The 23,542-nt window shown below is 37.4% G+C and overlaps 2 protein-coding genes across 2 annotated transcripts; both read left to right on the forward strand.

Moving 5' to 3' along the window:
- Positions 1 to 668: 668 nt before the first annotated feature.
- LOC109011131 (probable methionine--tRNA ligase) lies at positions 669 to 6,468 on the forward strand. Its single transcript, XM_018992205.2, has 14 exons — positions 669 to 991; positions 2,242 to 2,386; positions 2,816 to 2,969; positions 3,121 to 3,276; positions 3,456 to 3,686; positions 3,835 to 3,978; positions 4,362 to 4,452; positions 4,625 to 4,731; positions 4,813 to 4,927; positions 5,117 to 5,235; positions 5,364 to 5,429; positions 5,534 to 5,662; positions 5,779 to 5,922; positions 6,028 to 6,468. Exons 1-14 carry the CDS (start codon positions 844 to 846, stop codon positions 6,091 to 6,093), a joined length of 1,815 nt encoding a protein of 604 aa, XP_018847750.1. The 5' UTR covers positions 669 to 843; the 3' UTR covers positions 6,094 to 6,468.
- Positions 6,469 to 7,517: 1,049 nt separating this feature from the next.
- LOC109011130 (GPI transamidase component PIG-S) lies at positions 7,518 to 23,359 on the forward strand. Its single transcript, XM_018992204.2, has 13 exons — positions 7,518 to 7,796; positions 7,970 to 8,630; positions 9,062 to 9,146; positions 9,276 to 9,365; positions 10,764 to 10,837; positions 11,082 to 11,166; positions 11,261 to 11,350; positions 12,939 to 13,069; positions 16,043 to 16,124; positions 16,241 to 16,288; positions 22,177 to 22,249; positions 22,370 to 22,473; positions 22,911 to 23,359. Exons 1-13 carry the CDS (start codon positions 7,631 to 7,633, stop codon positions 23,028 to 23,030), a joined length of 1,809 nt encoding a protein of 602 aa, XP_018847749.1. The 5' UTR covers positions 7,518 to 7,630; the 3' UTR covers positions 23,031 to 23,359.
- Positions 23,360 to 23,542: the final 183 nt, after the last annotated feature.

Genomic DNA, 23,542 nt, shown 5'->3' on the forward strand with positions numbered 1-23,542 from the left:
CTACCGGTTACACCCAAAGTTGTGAAAATCGTTTCGTATCGGCCGATACGATCGGTATTTGCCGTACCGGCCACTTGGCCGGTATAGGTATTACCTGTATTTCGTACCGGCCTAAATACCGGCCGTTTCGGCCTATATTTCGGCCTGTACCGGTCGATATTTCGGCCTTCATTTTTTTTTTAAATTTTTTCAAATTACAAACTTATTTTTTAACCCTCAATTCAGATTAAACTATTTATAGTTTATATGTATGTATTTATATATAATTTATTTATATATCGATTATTTCAAAATATTATTCCGAAACGTTATCTTAAAACGTTATAAACATCAAAATATTTCGTTCTAATACCCCGAGGCCACCATCCGATACGGTGTCAAAACATCGGTTACACCCCTCGTCGCAAAGCTAGTTCACCAGTTGAAATCGATCGGAACACTTGCATGTGTGAAATATAAGTTTCCACTTTCCATCACCTCGGCAGTCGGGGCAACTGTTGAGAAGAAAAGCTTCCTGCAGAAGTACCTATACGGATCGAATTTCTGATATGTTTATCCAACTCTGATACTCAGATAAAGCAGTGTTAAATACCTTGGATTTGAAAGAGATATATTCGTTATTCTAAATTAATTAAGCAGTGTTCGGTTTGGCATCAACAAATCAAAGTCAGCTTCGATCCATGACGTTGATGTTCCACTCGCTTGGGAGCTCTCATAGTCATGGATATGGTATTTATTCAATCCCTCCACTAACTGGACTAGTCGACAAAACCTGGCCCTTAAACCTGTTTCTTCCTTCAACCTCGGTCTCTCTGCTTCTCTCTGAGACCCAGAAACAGCATCATGGGAGACCGCAAGGAAGACATACGAGGAGAAGAGGAAGGTTGTAAGAAAATTCCAAAGTTGCCTATACCTGGGAAGAGGAACATACTCATCACAAGCGCTTTGCCTTACGTCAACAACGTCCCTCATCTCGGAAACATCATCGGCTGTAAATATTTCCTACCTTTTCTTGTTCTGTCTACCTGCATGTTTTTACGTACGCTTTTCTTTCGATATCCCTTGTATAAGCGTACTTCAATGAAACTGGTTAATTTTTCATGATTTGGTCTATCGTTCATGCGAGATAGAGGGAGGAAGGTTTGTACGACCACTATAGAATTATTGAGTATTTGCCGCTTAAGTTTTCCCTTTAATACACATCTTTTTAGCTAAAACATGCCATGATAATTCCCTCGTACTTTAAAGTGATCCTTTAGTATTTCAGGAGTAATAATATATCTCCTCTCTCATAATGATGGAAATTATTTTCTTGAATGGTGTGGTCTACTATTGCTTCCGAAGTATTGCATACTTTTTGAAGTGCATGAGTACAATTCGGAGCACAAAACGGAATTGAATTTATGTTAGTAGCACGCTCTAGAATATGGGGTTTGCAAGTCATGTGCAATTTTCTTTTTCTTTCCTTCTAATTTTTTCTTCTCATTCTTACTTACATTTAACAATTGTGTAATCTTTTTCCTTGAATGTCTGGTTCCTTGTCTCTATGGCTATTTGAAGTGTATCATAACTCCGACTCCATGAGTTTAAGCTCATGTGGGCTTAGGATTTCTGAAGTGAAGTGAAGTGAGGCCAGTGAGGTGACAAGGGGAAAAAAGTTGTTTCAGGCCTCGGTGAGTGACAAGTGTTAATTTGACGTAATTAACCAAGATCGGGACAGAATGGCATTTTCACTTGTGAAAATTTACAAGGGGGAAATGATTTTCTATTGTGGAGCACACAATCATGGAGAATTTGTGAAGTTCAGATTGGTGATTTCCACCGAAGTGTCAAATTTCTTTGGCATGGTGACTTAGTTATATTTGTACTTTTCACAAGAAAATTGCATTGTGATGTCTAGAGAGGTAAATCATTATGTTGCTTCCGTTGTTGGTGTTTCTCAAGACTTGGACCAAAAAATCTGGCCCTTCATCCGTTCCAGTTCATAAATATGACCAAACCATTGCTCGGTGTTGTTCTGTAGTTTTTCCTTCACATTGAAAGGTTTTTCCACCTAAATCTTGGTGTTTTTGTTAGTGACTAAGTTGCAATGTGATTGAATAGTGTTCTTAGCTTGAGCGTTTCATATAGAATAACTTTTTGGCTGAGCTTGATTTGTTGAGTTTTTTTATAGATATCTTTTTGTTACTGAAATTAGCTGAAGTTGTGGCCCAAGAAGCTAAAGTGGCATACATAATGTAGGTGTTCTAAGTGCCGATGTGTTTGCTCGATATTGCCGTCTTCGTGGCTACAATGTGATATACATATGTGGAACTGACGAGTATGGAACAGCAACAGAGACAAAGGCTATGGAGGAGAACTGTACCCCACAAGAGATTTGTGACAAGTAAGCAAGCTGTTCTTAGGACATGTTCTATGATTTCAGTTGAATTTTTGGTTATTGTAGGTTTATTTTCGTTTGCATACCAAAAAAAAAACTTGGTATGTAACTCCTTTACTGATTGGCACTTTGTAACATTCTTCAGATAGTTTGTATAATGTACGTTAAATATGATGCCATTTTTTGTCCCAATGATGATTGTGGTGAGGCAGACTGGTCTTACTTTCCCTTTAAATTTTTATAGATGTTAGTGGGTTACTTTTTCGATCTCTAATTCTGGGTCATAGTGCATTTAAATACTCGATTCCTCCAATGGAGTCTCTTTAGGTTGATCTTTGACATTTCCTTATTCTTCTTAACCTTTGCTCTTGGTCGATGGTTTTAATAATGTGGCCTTAAAGTCTAAGAAATCTCACTTTGTGTTTTGCATTACAGATACCATGCAATTCATAAGGAAGTCTACAATTGGTTCGACATTAGTTTTGATGAATTTGGGCGCACATCAACTCCTCAACAAACTGATGTTTGCCAAGACATTTTCAAGAAACTGATGGAGAACAATTGGCTGTCTGAGAACACAATACAACAGGTACAAAGTTTTGTTCAGCTGCTATGATGGTTTTGTTTGCATGTAAAACTCCTCGTTCTCTTTTCTGGCTATTATTCCTTTTTTGTTGAGTACTGCAAACTTGCAACAATTTTTTATTTTTAATTAATTTTAATTCAAACAAAAAATTCAGTTCTATTGCGACAACTGCAATCGATTCTTGGCTGATCGGCTTGTGGAAGGCACCTGCCCATTTCCAAATTGTAATTATGATTCTGCACGTGGAGACCAATGTGAAAAGTGTTGTGAGATGCTAAATTCTACCGAACTTAAAGATCCTAGGTGTAAGGTTTGTGTGTCCTCTACATTGTTTTAACTGAACCCTTTTTCCTCCTTTTTGATTAATGGTCTTTGCTAAAATGTAGTTAAAATAGTCTCACTTTTTCTCTCTGCAAATGGGAAATGGAAAATATATAATCATTTCTTTTGAACATTTCTCTGGTTTCAGAATTAAGTTGTATTTAACAGGTATGTCAGACAACTCCACAAATTCGTGATACGAACCATTTATTTCTAGAGCTCCCACTGCTGAAGGATAAATTGGAGGAATATATCAATGCCATGTCAGTTGCAGGGTCTTGGAGCCAGAATGCCATTCAAGCCACATATGCATGGCTTACAGGAGGCCTGAAGCCCCGATGTATTACCAGGGATCTTAAGTGGGGGGTTCCTGTTCCACATGAGAAATTTAAGGATAAGGTTAGCACATAACCTTTTGTTATTTTTCGAGATTCACCTTTCTGTGGAGAAATTCCTTTTGATAGTAACCCTAAAGAAGTTTGCAGCTTGACATCTGGTCTTTTTGGTTTCACTGATTCATCTTCTCTCTTCAATTTATGATGATAAGGTTTTCTATGTATGGTTTGATGCACCTATTGGTTATATCTCAATCACTGCATGCTACACACCTGACTGGGAGAAGTGGTGGAAGAACCCTGAAAACGTGGAGCTGTATCAGTTCATGGGAAAGGATAATGTGCCATTCCACACTGTAAGAGTTTTCAACTGTTATGTTCTAATTTGCAGATTTATAATCGTTAAACTACAACTGCTTGTGTTCTCTGTGCGTATCTTCTTGTTGCCATGTTTTTGTTTGAAAAAATAGATCAAATAAATCATTCCATTAAGTGTAGCATCATCTGCTTGGCCTCGTGTTAATTGTTCTACACAGCCCAACTCTTGTCAGACTTTTTATTCATGCGTTCATAGTAATTGACATGCATATAAATTATATTAACATATATGATGGAGTCCATTGTAAGACTGTAATAAGTGAATCCTTTGAAGTTAGTATTGATACAGTGTTATTTCATCCAATCAATACTAGTAGATTATTCCCATTATCTGCTTATTTGCTTAATGATCTGATTCCAGGTGATGTTTCCATCCACACTTCTTGGAACAGGAGAAAGCTGGACGTTGATGAAGAGCATTAGTGTGACAGAATATTTAAACTATGAAGCAGGTATATTTTTGGCAACCAAAAGTGGTTCTTGCTATGCTACACCTTATGGTGATTAGCATGTGATGATTTTCTTATGAAAGTTTTAGATTTTTTTTTAAATATCATCATGATAAATTATCATTAGCATCAGCATCGGCATCAGTATTGTTATCAATCTTGCATGTCATTGCAGGAAAGTTCTCTAAAAGCAAGGGCACGGGTGTTTTTGGCAATGATGCGAAAGGTACCAACATTCCCCCAGAAGTGTGGCGATACTACTTGCTGACTAACAGACCGGAGGTAAGTTGTGTTGATGAGGCTTCTGGTGATTCTTGATTTCTTTGCACTACTAGCAAATTCTAATGGATTGATTTTCATTAGGTCTCAGACACATTGTTTTCATGGACAGACTTGCAAACAAAACTAAATACCGAGCTACTGAATAATTTGGGCAATTTCATTAACAGAGTACTGAGTTTCATTGTCAAACCTCCAGGTTAGTAAGCTGATTGCGGACACCCTGTTTCAGTGAATTTTGTATGGTCGGAGTAGAACACCTTATTTTTCATTCCTGCGTCTTAGCATCCTGTTCATTTCATACTCATAACCTTTTGGATCCTCATACGTTCAAATTTTGCATTCCATGTGTTCCCTTCTTTTTTGTAATGATGATTAATTGTTTCAGGACAAGGATATGGATCTATCATTCCTGATGCACAAGGGGCAGAATCACATCTCTTGACAAAAACATTGGCAGAAAAAGTTGGTAACAATGTGGACCAATATGTGGAGGCAATGGAAAAGGTGATTAAATATAGTTATGATCAATTTAGTTTTCATGAAATAGAATGTTCTATTTGCAGACCCATTGCTTAATTATTCTCTATGCATTGTTTACCTAGAAGGGGAATTATCTATGTTTCATGTGACAGGTAAAACTTAAGCAGGCATTGAAAATCGGAATGAGCATTTCAAGTGAGGGGAATGCATATCTGCAAGTAAGCTTGTTAAAGATGAGTGGTTGTAAATTTATTGATATTTCAAATTTTCTTGATAATTCTCACTATTTTTAATTACTGTTTGTTCATCGATGTTAATGTAGGAGAGCCAGTTCTGGAAGCTATACAAGCAAGACCAAGCTTCCTGCTCTGTTGTTATGAGAACTTCTGTAGGGCTGGTTTATCTTCTTGCATATTTGTTAGAACCTTTCATGCCATCATTTTCTGTCAAGGTATGCTTCACATTCTGCATTCATTCAGCACATCACATTCAGAAGTACCTTCCAAATCATTGTCTCGAGATGTTTTCTTCATGACTGAATGGTTTTGCTTTTTTCCGACACTCAAGGTGCTAAAGCAGCTTAATTTGCCTCCCGATAGAACACTTTCTCTTTCCGACGAAGCTGGAGATCTTGGAAAGGCAAGAAAACCTTGGGAAGTTATACCTGCTGGTCATAAAATTGGGACACCAGATCCTCTGTTTAAGGAAATGGTATTTGTTTGATTTTCATCCTCCCACTAGTCTTTTTCTTTTCCTATTTCCCCTCTCTTGCCATTCTAAATAATTGTATCCTAACCCACCTTCTCTTCTGTACAGAAAGATGAGGATGTGGCATTTTTTCAGATGAAGTTTTCTGGAAGACAAGCTGATAGGGCTGTATAAATCACAGAGGCTGAATCAAGGAATTGCCAAGAAATTACAAAGACATGGAAAGTTTTCCGGAGGAAGGTTTATTGTGAAGTTGAAGTCAAGCTGATATGGTAGTAAAAGGCAGGAGTTAAGTTGAAAGAAAATAGCAGTGAGCAATAAGGGAAAAGACAAAACATGTTTGATCTGTTTTTCCTGTTACATGGCCGGTACTCTAATAGACATTGTTGATATCCAATAACACTGTCATACCAGAATGTTTGGAAGCTCACCCCATACTACTTGAAAATTTACTGTTTATAATGTTATCTTTATTATAGATAATCTGGTAAATGACAACTGTGATGTAATGGAATTGGAGCTCTCTCAATGATAAATAGCCTCACAGGATCCTCAGCTTTCCTTTGAATTATTAATATCTGCCCTATTCAGACACTACTCTCTTTTAGCAAGTGGTGCATATTTCTGCAACATCGAAAAGTTTCTACCCGAATTTAAGGGTTTCAAGTGTGAGACTGATACATGAACTGGATTTTGCAACATTTAATAACAAGGCGAATGTTTTAATTTGTTCTTCCCAACAATGAAGTGTCACTATGAAATTTGGCTTTACAAGTTCCTTACAAAGCAAAGAAATTTAGGTAGATTTTTAAATGATACAGCATATCAAATTGGAGTCTTACTGCAATTTGAAAGAAAAAGTAAAAATAAAAGAAGAAAATTGTATGAAAATGTGAAAAAGATAATCTATAATTAAGAAATCACCAATTCAAAATAAATATAATGTTTTTAATGAGTTTTCTCACTTAGAAGTCGGTGTACAAAACACAGTCTCCGTTTTATTGATATAACAATATTTAGTTTATAAAAAATATTAATTTTAAATTTCTCTAATAAATTAAGGAGTCATTTGATTTATCTCATTTCATCATTATAATTTTTTTCAAAATAATTCAATTTTTTCAAATTTTAAAATAATAATAATATTAAAAAAATAATATTTTATTCAACTTTTATCTAAAATCATCTCATTTCACTGTCTCTCATTGTCCAACTTCTAAAATTACGTTTAGATAATGAGGTATTATGTGAATAGTAATAAAAAAATAATTATAGAACATTAAATAAGAAAAAGTCTCTTGTAAGTAATTTTGCGTGCCAAACCGCACATTAATATTAAATATAAAACATTCGTTTAATAAAACAATGTGAATAGAAGACGAAAATAATTTTTGTGAAATAGAAAATCTTATTTTTCTCTCAAAAATTTTTTCTTTTATTTTTTTTTTAATAAAAAAAGTTATGTGAATATTGATGTGCGTTTCTATCAAACAATAATAAATATAATAATAAAATATAACTAAAAAATAATAAATAATAATAAAATATTACATTACGGGAATACGATTTCTCACGCTGAACTTCGAATTGAATTTTTCATTTCTAATTTATTGATCATAGACGCTCGAGCTCGAGCTCTTATAAAGTGCTCAATCAGAGCAGGTAGAGCTCGAAGCCTTTCTAACCAAAGAAGTTTTCACTGCCTTCAAGGATGGCTGACATCTCCGAAGCTCCAGGCGAGACGCACCAGATATCCGAAACCACTCACAAAGCAGAAGAACCCGAATCGGACTTCGATCCTAAAACCATGCGAAATTCCAAACCCGGAATCAAGCGCCTTATTCTCACCCTCTCAGTCCTCTTCTCATTCCTCCTAGGTCTACTTTCCCCACCCTCTCTATTTACATATGCGTATACATACACATGTTTTTTCTCCCTGGGAGTATCATTACTGATATATTTATATGATGGTACTTAGGAAGTTACCTATGCTCCAGTTTCTCAATATTTCTTGCTTTTGATCGCCATTTGTAGTTTTGATTTTTTGCAGGGTTCCCATTCCTATGGAAATCAGTGGAAATCTATCGTGCTCCGCTCCCATTCCGCGAAATCGATATGCTCTCTGCCCAAATCGAATCGAACCCTTTGTTGTTCCCATGCCATTTTCAAGCAATCTTCGTAGGTTTCGATTCCAAACCGTCCATGACTCCAGACGCCCTAGGATCTTCCATTCTCAGTCAAATGACCAAATTGACCGCCAAGCCCCCACAATGCGGTACTTGTAGCACAAACTTCTCTATTGCTGTGACTGTAGATTCTAGTTCGGGTTGTATACAGACTCGAAATCTTGAATATACGTCTTCATGGAGGTGTGGCTCGATGGGGACCATTGATTTCAGTGATGATGAGGGTGTTGATAAGGCTTTGGCGGATTCGTTGGGTGGGAAGGTCTATAGTGTGGTGGTGGTGAATGGGGATAGGGAAGAGGTGAGCGCTGTAGTTGGGAAGTATAGGCATGCTTGGGTTGTTGGGAGGGTTTCGGAGGCTGAAGCAGTGGCGAGGGCGGCAGAAATTTTTGTTAAGGTGTTTATGAATGGTGGGAAGGAGGAAGGCTTAATTCATGGGGAGTTTATGCCTGTGGGGGCTGATGGGAAAATCGTGCTTTCGTTTAATCTGCTTAATTCGGATCCTCAAGATTGGGTCTATGATTGGTATGAAGCTTGTTTTTTTTTTTTTTTTAATTGAGATTTTTCTTGTTTTGGAGTATTGTAGCTGTTTGTTTATATGTTTGTTTGTACAGTTTTACGTTAAAGACGTGATAGAGCTGTTTCATTTATTTTTTCAGTTGTGTTCTATTATAGGAAACAATATGATAATCAGCTTAAAGTTAAGACTCTCCTGTTTGTGTTTTGAGTTTGCTCGATTTCTGTTTGGAGTGAGTATTTGTTGCGTGCAGTAATGGAGGAGATTCTGCAAACTTTGTTTTTCAACCATATTGATCTTTAGATGGTAGGAAACCTACTCTAACATGTTGACCTTCAGCCTATTTCAATATCAATAAAATATCTTCTTATAAAAAAAAACATGTTGACCTTCAAAGATATTTATTCCAGCTTGTGCTGGCATTCTCTTGTTATGACAGGGATTTCCAATCAATAGATGAGACCTTATTGGCCCCTGTAATTGAGGCTCTGGAGTCTGTAGCAAACATAAGTGTGGAAAGTCAGGTAATAGATATTCCAGTGCTTGGAAAATGATTATTTTTTTTTTATTAAATCTTTTTGGTCGTATAGCTTTCTGGATTGATTCTCGTGTCTGAGATTATTATTTGATTATATTTTCTTCCTGACTGGCAGGTTTTATACCATACACCTAAGTCTTCATTTTCTCATTGGGATGATGAGCAGGAGAGCTACATCTTTAGTACCAAGGACCTTCCTTTTTTTGTATGCATCTTTGAATCTTTAACCTCTCATGATATGATCCTGAGGTAGAAATTTAGAAGATTATTACTAATCACATTTAATTTTTAATTTCACTTAAGTCCGGAAGTTTCTTGGTGCAACACTCTAAAAGAAATTTCTAGTGCGGGTGAGTATGCATGAATACATTGAGCACGTGTTCACTCTCCCAGGTCAAAATGGAGGAAAAGGAAAAATTGTAGACGTTACATATTTACTCTTATGTAAAATTGATTAATCTAAAGTAGTGTTTGGGTTTTCCCATGGGATTTTAAATGAATGATTGTAGTGTAACAACCCAAGAAAAGTCAAAGACACATATGGGCTTGTACTCCAAAAGGTCTAGTCAAGTTTACAATGGGAGATCCTTTTTTCTAATATATAAGTAGGAAGAAGTAAATAGTGAAATCCCATGTACATAGGAAGTATAGGAAAGCAAAAACCTAATTACAAGTTAGGAACTAAAAAAAGACACTAGAAATTCTTGAACACTAGTTCCATTGAATACAATGGGAGATCCTTTGAATCATTATAAAGGGCAAAACTTCTTCTTCCTGAAAAATGTGTGATCCCAGTTACCACCTCTTGAATCAATTTGAGGTATTACAACTCCCTTGTTAAATGTCCGTGTTCTCCTTGATTATTCTGTTATAGGTGGCATGGCTCAAAATCTAGACATTGCTTTAATAGAATTTGCAACAACTGAAGAAAAGTCTAAGACACATATGGACATATACTCCAAAAGCATTAATCAAGATTACATTGGAGCCCATGGGAATCATTATAAGGGAAATAGCTTCTCCCTTACAAGTAATGCGGGATCCCATTCATCAACTGCTATACCCAAACTAGGGCATTTCACAGTAATTTTGTAGTTAAAACAAAATTCTAAAACGTTATTTTTTTGTAAAGTCAATTTTATTAAAAGCACACAGGGGCACAACCCAAGTACACAAAGTGTATACAAGAGAAAGCACCTGACAATATGCCAAAAAAGATTATGATGATATCATTTGTTGCACAAATTACAGAAACATTTTTTTACTATAAAATAGGAAATGCCTTATGAATAGCGGGAATAATGTTAGAAAAATTTAATTCCAAACCAAAGAAAATTGTCGGTTGTTTAGTGACTTTTTTTATGGTGTTAGTGATGATAAGGGTGGCAACTTGATGGTGAGTAATGGTGGTATGGGAAATGGTGGAGGCAATAATTTAAATATGTGGGAAGTATAGGAATATTGTAGTCGGGCCATTTCCTTATTTATTTGTCTGTGTGGGTGTGTTTTTCATATGAAATATCTCATTTTCCATCTTGTGTACTTTTAATTTTAATTTTAATTTATTTCTTTTTTATTAATGTTATTTACCTAATTTAATTAGGTGAATTCAAATGAGTGGCACTTGGATACTTCTATTGCAGCAGGCGGGAGGTCAAAGATTTTGCAATTTGTGGTGTATATTCTTTAGCTCGATTATCCTATAATTATTATTGCAATGAAAGTATTTTATCTGATTGTTAAATTATATATTTAGTTAAAATGTAATGTGTGTCCATCCATTGACCATGCGATATATTATAAACATCTGGTGATATGTAGCTTTTAGTTGATGGACATCCATATACTGAAACCAGTGTCCTGGGAAGAGATTTCCATTCTCGACAGCTTTAATGTCAATTTTATTTTTCTATGTTGTCAGCTATATACCATCTGCAAGGGAATGTCCTCTTTTACTACAACTTCCAAATGGAGAGATTTCTAAGACGAATGGGTTCATCTCTCCAGTGAGTTATCATGTCTTCACTCTTCAGTATCTTCATACTTGGTGTTCTTTTTCAATTTCGTAAAATTACTAACTTGGATGATGACACCATGTAGATGTGGGGAGGTGTTCTTGTTTGGAATCCCAAGGACTGTCTGAAGGACTCAGAAAGCCAGCATCCTCTCAGGCGCACAATTTCCCAGCAGGTTAGTTGTTTGTCTACAAAGTTTTCCTGTTGTGTGTATTCCATATCTGTCACTTGAAATGGACTTAAAGTGCTGATACGTTTTGTCTGTGACATTGCATGTGTTTTATATTATTCTTAACGTGGATTCCTGGTATAATGTAATAGAAACCAAGTGTAGTGATGCTAAATTCTATTCGAGAATATTGTATCCTTAGTTACACAGGAAGTATACAAATGGTTCTCTTACAATTTAAATTTTAAAAGAGAAACAAATCCAACAAGAGTAGTACTGCTGAAGGCATGAAACCCTCATACAGGGATTCAAGAGTAATAAATCTGATTCGAGAGTAAAATTACATTTCTCTGTGAGATAGAGTTAATTCATTTTAGGCATTGCCCATTGAACCGAGTCTGTAAAGACAAGGATCTATAACTCTTGCACGACAGAACAATGGATCAACGGATGATCAACCAACTTGCAACTACATTTTTGCTCACAAAAAAAAAAAAAAAAAAACTTGCAACTACATTTATACGTTGCAACATCAATCCACTACACTTTGCCCCAGTCTTTTTGTAGCGTAAATGAACCTTATGATAATCTGAAATCCCAAACAGAACAGATGTTGGACCAGTTTCAGTAAACTGAATGCCTGCATGTTGAATTAAAGCCCAAAACTAATTTTTTGTGTGTTGTTTCCTTATAAAAAGATGCTCTGCAACCTCTACTCGTGTCCTAGCTCGTCTGAGAGCTAGATTTGCCTCAATTGTTTGTCTCTTGCCTTCAGCTTTACTCAAGTTCGCTTCTGCTATTTCAAGAGTTTGCTGAGCTTCTTGTGGATCAATGTCACTACCCTTCTCCGCATCATTTACTAAAACAGTGATCTCATTATTGCCTATTCTAGCGAAACCGCCCATCAGAGTCATCGTTATCCATTGGTCATTAAGGCATATTCTCAAAATACCTATATCTACAGCTGTGGCAATAGGCGCGTGATTGGGTAATATGCCAATTTGTCCACTATTAGTAGATAAAATGATTTCTTTAACTTCGGAATCCGGGTTCAGATACAATAAGAAAGTCTAGAATGAAGATCTGCACTGTTATGAATTTCATGAACTGGTCTATTTACTAGTTTGACTTTTAGGTTTCAATTCATGAGTTAACTAAAATTCTATATGTCTGCGTATGAAGTTGAACTTTTCGTGACATTAGGCGCCACTAGTGAATGCAATTTGCTTAATTTCTTCTGAATCGCATGAACTAAGTATCCAAACTTGTTCTGGTATAATGTTTGGGTCTTATCTGTTTTGTTGAATGGCATTATCCTGCATTATCTCCATTTTTGCTGTAATGTTTTTCTATTCTGCTCGCCTTCATTTTCTTTTCTTTTTTTGCATGGTACTGTAGATTAGAAGTTGGTGACAGAACACATTATTTACATTTTTATCTGCACCTCAAAAACAAAAGTGCACCATTTATCTTCTAAGCAATAAATTTTATAAGAAATAAAAAATGAAGGGCAAACCTTAGAAGTCCATGTTATATTGTTGCAGATGGCTGTTAGTTAATTTCTCTAGACTGATGAATCCTCATTCTGAAACAGGATCTTCAGGAGGTTTTTGAAGTTGTAATGGGGCAGTTCCGGCAACTTTTTGGTCTTAAATCTAACAATGTTTATGTTGGTGCATCAGGCACATCCTCTCTTTTAGCTAGTGAAAGAGGCTTCACAGAATGGTAAGAAGATTGATACTTTTCCAGGCCTATCAAAATGAAGGGGGTAGAGTTCCTTTTTTGTTTTTTTCTAATAAGTAAATGATTGTATTAATAAGAATAGGCATAGCCCAATTACACAAGATGATATACAAGAGGTAACACCTATCTAGGAAGAAGAAATAAAAACTAGAAAATCATGAAAATCAAGACCACTGAAATCAACAACTTTGGCCCATAAAAACAAAGTTCTAACAAAAAATAATCTAAACTCCTCTAATGAGCGCTCCTTGTCCTCAAACGTTCAGCCATTTCACTCCTGCCATACACACCACATAATACAAATAGGTACCATCTTCCACATAGTTGTGATTTGTGGAATACCGCCTAGATTTGTCCAACTGGCCAAAAGCTCAATCACTATAGCAGGCATGACCCAGGCTAGCTCTAACGGTCTAAATACATCTTCCCATAATGCTCTAGCAACCTCACAATGCAGTAGAAGATGATCCACAATCTCACCACTGTTTTTGCTCATACAACACTAGTCTATTCTAATCACCTTGCGTTTCTGTAAGTTATCCATCGTCAAAATCTTACCTAGAGAAGTTGTCCAAGCAAAGAACGCCGCTTTGGGAGGCGCCTTATTTCTCCAAATCCTTTTCTATGGAAAGTGATTGTTCGGATTGTATGAGAGACTTATAGATAGAGCGAATCAAGAATATACCTTTACTTGCGAGTACCCACCACAACTCGTCAGATCTTTGAGGGCTCGGTTTTATGGAGTACAAGAGTCTAAAGAAATCCTCGAAGCCGTCAACTTCCTAATCTTGGGCCGTTCTAGTAAAGTTCACATTCCATTGAACTAGGTCACTGGATATCTCCATGTGTTCAGCCAGTGAAGCTTTTTTTTTATAATTAATAAGAAATTTTATTACCAAGAATAGGTACAACCCAAGTACACAGGATGCATATAAAGGAGAAATACCTACTACACTCTAGAAAGCAAGAAAAAGGCTAATACAGATTCAATTCATTAGGATCATTCCTTAACAAAATCTTAGCTCACAAACACAAAGTAGAAAAGAAAAAATTCCAAAGTTCACCTAAAGAACACTCTGTCTTCAAAACATCTCCCATTCCTTTCTAGCCAAAGACACAACATTAAACACAAAGGAATCATTTTCCATCTGGTAGCTACACTTTGCCTTCCCTCAAAACCTCACCAACATGCAAGAAGATCCACAACTTCCTTAGGCATCATCCAATATATACCTGTCCTACCAAAAACCTCATTCCACAAAGTCTTTGCCACCTCACAAAGAAGAAATAGATGATTTACAGATTCAACATCCTTCTTGCACATGACACACGAATCAGCTATACACAGTCAGTACTCTCCTTAGAACCACCAGTTGAAGAACGCCACCTTAGTAGGTACCTTCACTCTCCAAATGCTTTTCCAAGGGAATGCACAGCCAGACTAACATGTCAGCGCCTTATAAGTCCACTGAAACTTCTTTCTCACTTGCAATCCTGAAGATTGAAGGAAACGAGTCCTTGAGGGCGTTATCTCTACACCATAAGTCATATCAGAATTTTATTCTTGAACCATTTCCCAGCACAAGTCTAGTGTGACGAGCTCGTCTAATATGCCTCCAAACTCCCACTCCGTACGCCCCTTGTACCTCCCTAGTGCTCCACGTCCCCCACATACCTCCATACTTGCAGTCAATCACCAACTTCCATAAAACTTCTGGTTTCTTATCGTATTGCCACAATCATTTCCCAAGAAGGGCCCGATTGAAAACTCTCAGGTTTCTAATACCAAGCCCACCAGAAGAGATATCTCACTTACCTAGATGGAATTTGAATTCATCCCCTAAACCACTCCAAAGGAAATCGCGATGAAGTTTCTCAATAGGGGTTCCACACTCACTGGAATTGGGAATAAAGATAAAAAGTAGGTTGGTAAATTTGACGGGTGCCCTTGATTAAGGTGATCCTATCTCCTTTCGACAAGTACAATCTCTTCCAACCTGAAAATCTATGTTCAATCTTCTCAATTATTGTATTCCAGATAGGTATAGCCCTTGAGGCGGCCCCCCAAAGGAAGACCAAGGTAATTCATGGGAAGAGAGGAAACTTTACATCCAAGAGTGCTAGCTAGTTGCTGGATGTTGCGAACATTACCAACTGGAACCAATTCTGATTTGGCTAAGTTCACTTTCAATCCGGATACAACCTCAAAACAGAGTAGAAGTGCCCTTAGTGGTTGAATCTAGCTTTGTTCTGGCTCACAAAATATTAGAGTATCATTTGCTAACAACAAGTGAGAAATGTTAAGAGTACCCCTATTGGTGTCACCGACTGGAAAACTAGCCACAAAGTTGCTGTTAACCAAGGCTGAGATCATTCTACTAAGCGCCCCCATGACAATGACAAACGGGAGTGGGGACAAAGGATCCCCCTGTCTTAGACCACGAGAGCTGTTAAAAAATCCACGGGACTACCATTCACCAAAGTGAGAACTTCGCCGTTGATATGCACCACCTGACTTTTGAGCACCATCTCTCCCAAAAGCCACACCTTTCAAGCAAGTAAAGTAAGAAATCCTAATTGACCTGATCGTAGGCCTTCTCCATATCCAACTTACACAAGATATCCAAGTTGCCAGATTTTAATCTACTATCTATGCATTCGTTGGCATAGGGGTAGAGTTGCTTTTACTGTACAGAAACAATGCCCTTTTTTTTTTGGCATGGCAAATATGGCATTGACTATTACTCTTAGTCTGGTGAACATGTTCCAGAAGCTAGAAATGCATTTTCATTTTATTTGTATTCATTCCCATACTTTTCTCAATTTAGTAGTATACTTGGGTCCTCCAGAAGCAAAGTTTAGTGGATTTTGAAGGCTTGTTGTACTCTTTCAAACTTCTTTTTACCTCATATGTATTTTCTTCATATCATTTACTTGGCTTGTATTGCACCTCAGGGAATTGGATGTCTTGTCTCGGCAGCATACATGTTTCAATCTTCATTCATGTGCTACAACACTTGGATCTCTTTCCAGATTGGTATGTTCATTTTTTCTCCACACTTCATTTTATTCAGTTGAGATTAGGCATTAAGAAATAAATCTCCTGATTTAAGAAGATTCATTCTTATGATTGTGTTAAATATTTCCATGTAGGTTCAATCATTGCCTAGGATGATTATTATGGATGAGATTGGTAAACAGGTGAGTTATCAGGATGAATGCTTATCGATTGGTCTTCTGTTTTATTTATTTATAATTTTTCTGCAATTCTCTTGGTAATTTGGTGGATGCTTTTCTCCTTCAACGGGTAGTATAAACAGTTGATTGGTTCATTGCCTATGTTGTTCAAAAGGCATCACCTTCCTTTCTGAATGAAAGTTGTAAAAATGGAAGAAAAGAAATTTTGCTGTTGTGAAAGTGGAAAAATAATATGAAGTGACACCATCTGCATTTGTGTGAGATGAAAGAGAAATCAGAGAGAGCATGGATTGTATCTGTAATTTGATGCAGACACCCAAATTGATGCGATCTTGAATTCTCCCAAAATCTTAGCATAGGAGCTCATTTACTCGTTTCACTTTATTGTCAATTCTGCACAGGAGAACAGATTCGTTGCCTATATTATCCATTTAGTTTTTATTTTAGTAAATACTGTTGTAATGAGCATGTGAAAGAACTTGATAGCTAGGCCTACTATAGTTAATTAATTTACTCTCTCTCTCTCTCTCCCCCATCTGTTTCCTGTCTTTGCATCTTTCCATGTTTATTAACTTAACTTCCTAAACTGTGGCGTGTTGACTACTGAGCAGCTTTATGAGGGACTCCTATCATCATTCATCTATCAATTGCTACCCTTTTTGTCTCTTGGGTGGACGAAAAGACTATAAGGCCTATGGATTAATGGAATTCAAAACAATGTGCTATTTACATACCATGAAATTTAGCATCTTTTGCTTTGTGTCTTTTTCAGAACACAAATTATAGGTTTCAGAAAAATCTTCAATGAGAAAGGGTGAATTCAATACACTAGCTCTGTTCTACAAGAAGCAGCTTCATCATGAATAGTCAGAAAATTCATGATGAAGCCTAAAAGATGTTCTAATATGTACTTAGAAGGGAAAGTTTGTGATTACAGAAGTTATTGTGCTTCATATTCAATTTTTGCCAAATGGAAGTGATTACAGCCATGATATTTTCTAGCATTTCTATTGACTCAGACCTGTTATAAAAAGGTCAAGGCATTTCGAATTTGTTTGTTGATATTACACCAATGCAGAAGATATATGTAACCTCGTTCATTCAAAGTTCAGATTTATAGTCCATCCTAATAACATTTGAGGGTTTGATTGGAGCTTTGGTCAAGTTTTCAATCTGTTTGTCTTTTTGTTAATATATCTTTTGTTAATAGGGATAGGCAATGTTGTTGCCCTGGCAAAGGGGAACGTACACAACATGCTGTTAGACGTGAAGGAGCAACTCTGTTTGCTTCAGGACAAAGTGGACTTTTTAATACGGTGTGAAGAGGATGTGGGTGTGGGCTTGGAGTAAAGGGGCTTCGAAATGGGCTTCAGTGTGGAGGAACCTGGCCTTATTAGAGAGAGGTAGCTTATGAAGGGCCAAAAGGTGTAGGAGATGGCTTGGTTACAGGAGGAAGGATACGCGTGGCCTGGTTAAAGGAGGGCTACGCAGCAAGCTTCAAAATACTATGAGCCACTACAATGGGGGCCCAACAGGAGACAAAGGGAATGCAATCCTGGGCTTGGGTCCAAGATCTGGGCCTCAGCTTGTGAGCCTACTATTGTGGAAGGCGGATATTGTGTGCTTGCAGGAAACGAAGATGGGAAATATTTGAAGAAGTAGTGTTAGAAACATGTGGAGCTGCCCATATGTTGACTGGATTTTTCTGGCTTCGATTGGATTGGAGCATCAGGTGGAGTACTAGTTATGTAGGATAGAAAGGTGGTGAAAAAAATAGAGGAGTAAATTGGGAAGTACACAGTGGCTTGCTCATTTTAAAATGTGGAGGATAATTTTAGATGGATGTTTGCTGGAATATATGGGCCGACATTGGACAGCAATAGAACCCTTCTATGGGAAGAGCTGGTTGGGTTATAGAGCTGGTGGAAGTGGTGAAGGCCTTGGTCTTGGGGTATCACTCCCTTCAAGGTCCAAGATTCAACACCTTATGGGTGCAAACAATTCTTCGGGGCCACACCCCTTGGTGAAAAGCTAGCAATTTAACTAGTTCCGTGTAGGAAAATTTTTGAGGGTGCGGTGCACGAGACCGGGGTTTACTCTGTAGGGGTGAGTCTGAAGGGTTGTCAGATTCCCATGTGAAAGATTGGGAGATAGCAGGTTGCGGCCAACAGTGTCAAATTTCTTGGACTGTATTTTTGAGCTGGGAGTGGTGGATCTTCCTCTTATGGGTGGTGCATTCACATGGTCCAATAACCAGTCGTGGTCAAGATTAGACAGATTTTGTCTCCCCGGAGTGGGAAATTCATTACCCGGAGGTATGTCAAAAAAGATTGTGTCGCCTATGTTCTGATCATTTTCCTATTTTGTTGGATTGTGAGGGAATTCAAGGAGGAAGGAGATACTTTGAATTTGAGAATTTGTGGTTAAAGACGGAAGGCTTTGTGAAACGTCTAGGCAATGGTGGTCCTCTTACCAGATCCAAGGTACCTCTAGTTTCATTCTTGTTGAAAAATTGAAAGCTTTGGAATGCGCAGTCATTTGGTGATATAGGCAACCGCAAGAAGTCACTATTGGAGGAGATTCATGAGCTAGAAAGGGCATTGGAGGGACGAGCCATTTCATTGGAGGAACTTGCTCGGAGGACAAAATTAGCCTCATATCTAGAGAGGTTCACCTTATTGGAGGAGATTTCTTTGCGGTAGAAATCACGGGCTTTGTGGCTGAAAGAGGGTGATCATTGCACAAAGTTCTTTCATAGAGTGGCAAACTCCCATAGGCGAACTAATGCCATTGAGATGCTGAATCTTGATGGAGTTGTTTGTTCAGAGATCTCGGCGATCCGAGACCATGTGGCTGGTTATTTTGAGCAGTTACTTACTGAACTTGAGGAGTGGAGGCCGAAGATCAATGTGCTAGCTTTTAAGTCCATTGAATAGCAGAATATCACCTGGTTGGAGGGGCCGTTTTAAGAGGCCGAGGTTTATTAAGTGGTAAGAAAGATGGTAAAAGATAAAGCACCAGGGCCTGATGGATTTTCTATAGGTTCCTTCCAAACCTGCTAGGAAGTGGTGAATGGAGGACTTAATGAATGTATTTCATGATTCTTCTCTGTGGGAAAATTTGAGAAAAGCCTCAATGTCACTTATATTATACTTATTCCCAAGAAGATTGGGGCATCGGAGGTTAAGGATTATAGGCCCATTAGCCTTGTGAATGGGGTGTATAAGATCATTTCCAAGGTACTCACAAATCGACTGGGAGGAGTTTTGGTATGGATCATTACGAAACCTCAAAATGCATTTGTATGGGGAAGACAGATCCTGGATTCAGTTCTCATTGCCAACGAATGCCTTGATAGTAGAATAAAAACGGGTAAGCTGGGTCTCTTGTGCAAGTTGGATATGGAGAAGGCTTACGATCATGTTAACTGAGATTTTTTGTTGTTTTTGCTGGGGAGATGTGGTTTTGGGGAGGGATGGTGCATATGGATTAGATGGTGCATATCGACTGTGCGGTTCTCAGTTTTGGTGAATGGCTGCCCAGTTGGCTTTTTTAACAGTTCCTGAGGCTTAAGGCAAGTGAATCCCTTGTCCCCACTTCTCTTTGTCATAGTCATGGAGGCACTTAGCAGAATGATCTCAGTGATGGTTAATAGTGGATTTTTGGCTGGCTTTTTGGTTGGTGACACACATCGAGGTACTATCCACATTTCCCATTTATAGTTTACAAATGATACACTTAATTTTTGCGAGGCAGATCTAAACTAGATTTAGGCACTAAGGGCACTCCTACTTTGCTTTGAGGCAGTCTCTGGGTTGAAAGTGAATTTATCCAAGTTAGAACTGGTTCCAGTTGGCAACGTTCGTAATATTCGGTTATTGGCTAACACCCTTGGTTGTAAGATCTTTTCTTTCCCTATGAATTACCTTGGGCTTCCTCTGGGGGCCAATTCTAGGGCTAAATCTATTTGGGATACATTAATTGAGAAGATTGAACAAAGATTGGCAGGTTGGAAGTGATTATATTTGTCGAAAGATGGTAGGATTACTCTAATTAAAAGCAGTATTTTCAATCTACCTACCTATTTTCTATCATTGTTCCCAATTCTTGCAAGTGTGGTGGCTCGTATTGAGAAACTTCATCGTGACTTCCTTTGGAGCAGACTTGAGGATGAATTTAAATTTCATTTGGTCAAGTGGGAAACGATATGCTCTCCAATCTCTTCTAGTGGTTTGGGAGTTAGAAACCTGAGGGTGTTCAACTGGGCTTTACTTGGGAAATAGCTCTGGTGCTATAATATGGAACCTGAATCTTTATGGAAGTTGGTGATTGATTATAGACATGGAGGATTTTTTTTTTTTGGGGATGGTGCTCTAAGGAGGTAAACGGGGTTTATGGTATTGCAATGGGAGATGGCTCAAGAACTAAATTTTGGCATGACATATGGTGTGGAGATAGAGGTCTCAGGGACTTATTTCCTGCAATGTTCATACTTGCATGTGAGAAATAAGTTTCAGTGGCAGAGCTCATGGAGATGGTTGGGATTTATTCTAGTGGAATGTGAACTTCACTTGGGCGGCCCAAGATTGAGAAGTCAGCAATTTTGAGAATTTTTTTCAGCTTTTATACTCTATAAGACCGCGCACTCAAAAAGCTGATAGTTTGTGGTGGACACCTACCAAGAAAGGTACATTTTCAGTTTGTTCTTTCTATAAGGCTCTCACACAACCACAAAATAATAACTTTTCATGGAGAAGAATTTGGAGAAACAAGGCCCCCCCTAGGGTGGCATTTTTTGCCTGAACAGCGTCTCTGGGAAAGATTTTGACAATGGATAATTTACATAAACATGGGGTGATAGTGGTGGAATGGTGCTGTATGTGTAAACAAAGTGGGGAGATTGTGGACCATCTTCTACTCCATTGCGAGATCGCTAGAGCATTATGGGTCGATGTATTCAGAAGGGTAGAACTAGCCTGGATTATGCCTGCTACAGTGGTCGAGCTTTTGGCATGTTGGGTGAACCTCGACAGCATCCCACAAATTTCAGCTGTGGAAGATGCTTCCTATATGTTTTATATGGTGCATTTGGTAGGAACGCAATGACAGGACCTTTGAAGACAGGGAGCGTACATTGGAGGAGATCAGATTATTATTTGTTAGAACTCTCTTTCTTTGGGCCAAAGCTATAGACTTCAATGGCCTCGATTTTCACGATTTTCTTGTTTCTATTTCTTCCTCCTAAATAGGTGTTATCTCTCCTATGTACTTGTACTATGCCTATTTGTATTAATATAATTTAACCATTTACTTATAAAAAAAAAATCTTTTATTAAAAGATACATAACAACTTAAGTATGTGGAGAGTGTATAGAAGTGACCCCTTGCTGCTACAACCCACAGGATAAAGTTTGTATAATCAATAATAACTTCCAGAAGGAAAGGGAAGAAGTATTTCTAAAATAGAAATTGAGTCAAACTTGACATAAAAAACATAAGATTATGCTAACTTCATGTGACCTTGACACCATGAAAGATCTGGTTATTTTGTATTTAAAATTCTACTCATCATCCTCACACTACGCATAATTTATTTATTTATTTATTTCTCTTACTAAATGTGTGGAATATGAATGATGAGTGGAAGAGTTCAATTAGTTTAAGAAGAATAAAATAAAATAAAAAATTTAAAAAATAAAAATAAGTGTGGGGTGTCGTGTGTGGAGATGATGAGTAGCAAAGCTCATTATTATATTTCATTGGTTCTAGTTTATATGCAAGTATGCGTATACCCGCATGCAAGACACAAACACATATTTGCTCTTGCAATGTAATTTACTAAACACATATTTGTTCTTTTAATGTAATTTACTGCTTTTTGCCTGGACCAGGTAATGTATTCCCTTGAGGCTGCAAACTTGGCTCGAAGTAATGCCTCCCTTGGACTTTATGATGCTTCAGCTGGTATCTTACCACAACTCTTAAGTGGTAGTTTAGTTTAGCTCAGTGGAGGATTCTGTCTGTATTTCTCATTGCAAGGAAAACCTAATATGTAGTTTGCTTTTTTTTCTCATTTCTTTTCAGTGTCATCTAGGCAAGCAAGATCTCTGGCAGAGGATGCCTTTTTTCACCCATCAATTATGTCTGTCAGCTACTACTCATTTGAACATTGTTTTGCTGTCTATTCGGTGAGTTATTTAAATATTTGCGCTCTCTATGTTCCATTTAAAGACTCAAATATGGTTAAAACATCTTTAATTGATCTGTACTTTGAGTTTGTGCATTCTATGTTCCATTTAAGTTTTAAATTGATACAATACATGTGTAAATGTACTCTGCATTGCATAGATACAAGACTCTGTATGGTTACATAAGAAACCTGTTTATTTTCTTCAGACAGTAGATACATTTAGTCATGTAGATAGAAATGTATGATTGCTCCATTCGCATTCCCAAATGCTTGTGGTGAACAGTTGAGCTTATAATCAATTTTTAAAGATTTATTTGAAGTGGAAAAAAAGATTTAGTTGAACATTAATATTTGCAGTTAACTTGTACATTACTTAAAGAAAAGATTATGGATAAATATCATTGAAGCTTATATTTCCTGCCACTTTTTGCACAGCCTTTCTTTCTGCCAGTTTCGATGCATGTCCTCTTAGCAGCATTAAGAGAATGGAGGAGATACAAGCAAGAAAATAAGAAGTATGTGGCATGGAAGACCAAAGTGAAAAAAGATTCTTAATCATTTCCCTGAACCTGAGTTGACACGTAGGAAGGCTCTAATTACACAGCCAAGATTGCACGGCTGAGACACTACAGCAATTCGGCTAGTGTAACAATCATAGATGGAGCCAGGTGGAGGATTTGTATTTTCTATTTGCCTTTAAACTCGGGTTTGGTTGTGATTCCCCTCGGACAAGCAAAGCTCATCATACACAAACCAATACCATTGGTTTTCTTTAGTTGTAAAGAATTGTAGACACAGACGTCCAAGATTTTCTTTCAGAGGCATTGTTTCATACTTCTTTTTTAAATAAAAACATTTTGGGATTATTGTTTTTGGCCCAGTCATTATCGGTGTATTACGACATTCATTATAAAAAGGTGTATTTAGGAAGCAGTAACCAATGTGATCAGTAGGCTAAATTAGTAAAACTAATTTACTTACGTTTCATGTGTTGGTATGATTGAGCCATTAGTAATTAGTATGATCCGTTTAGTCATTTATCTCAACTTTCAGCCTTGCCACGAATG

Source organism: Juglans regia, chromosome 1 (genome assembly GCF_001411555.2).
Source record: "Juglans regia cultivar Chandler chromosome 1, Walnut 2.0, whole genome shotgun sequence".
Classification (NCBI taxonomy): domain Eukaryota; kingdom Viridiplantae; phylum Streptophyta; class Magnoliopsida; order Fagales; family Juglandaceae; genus Juglans; species Juglans regia.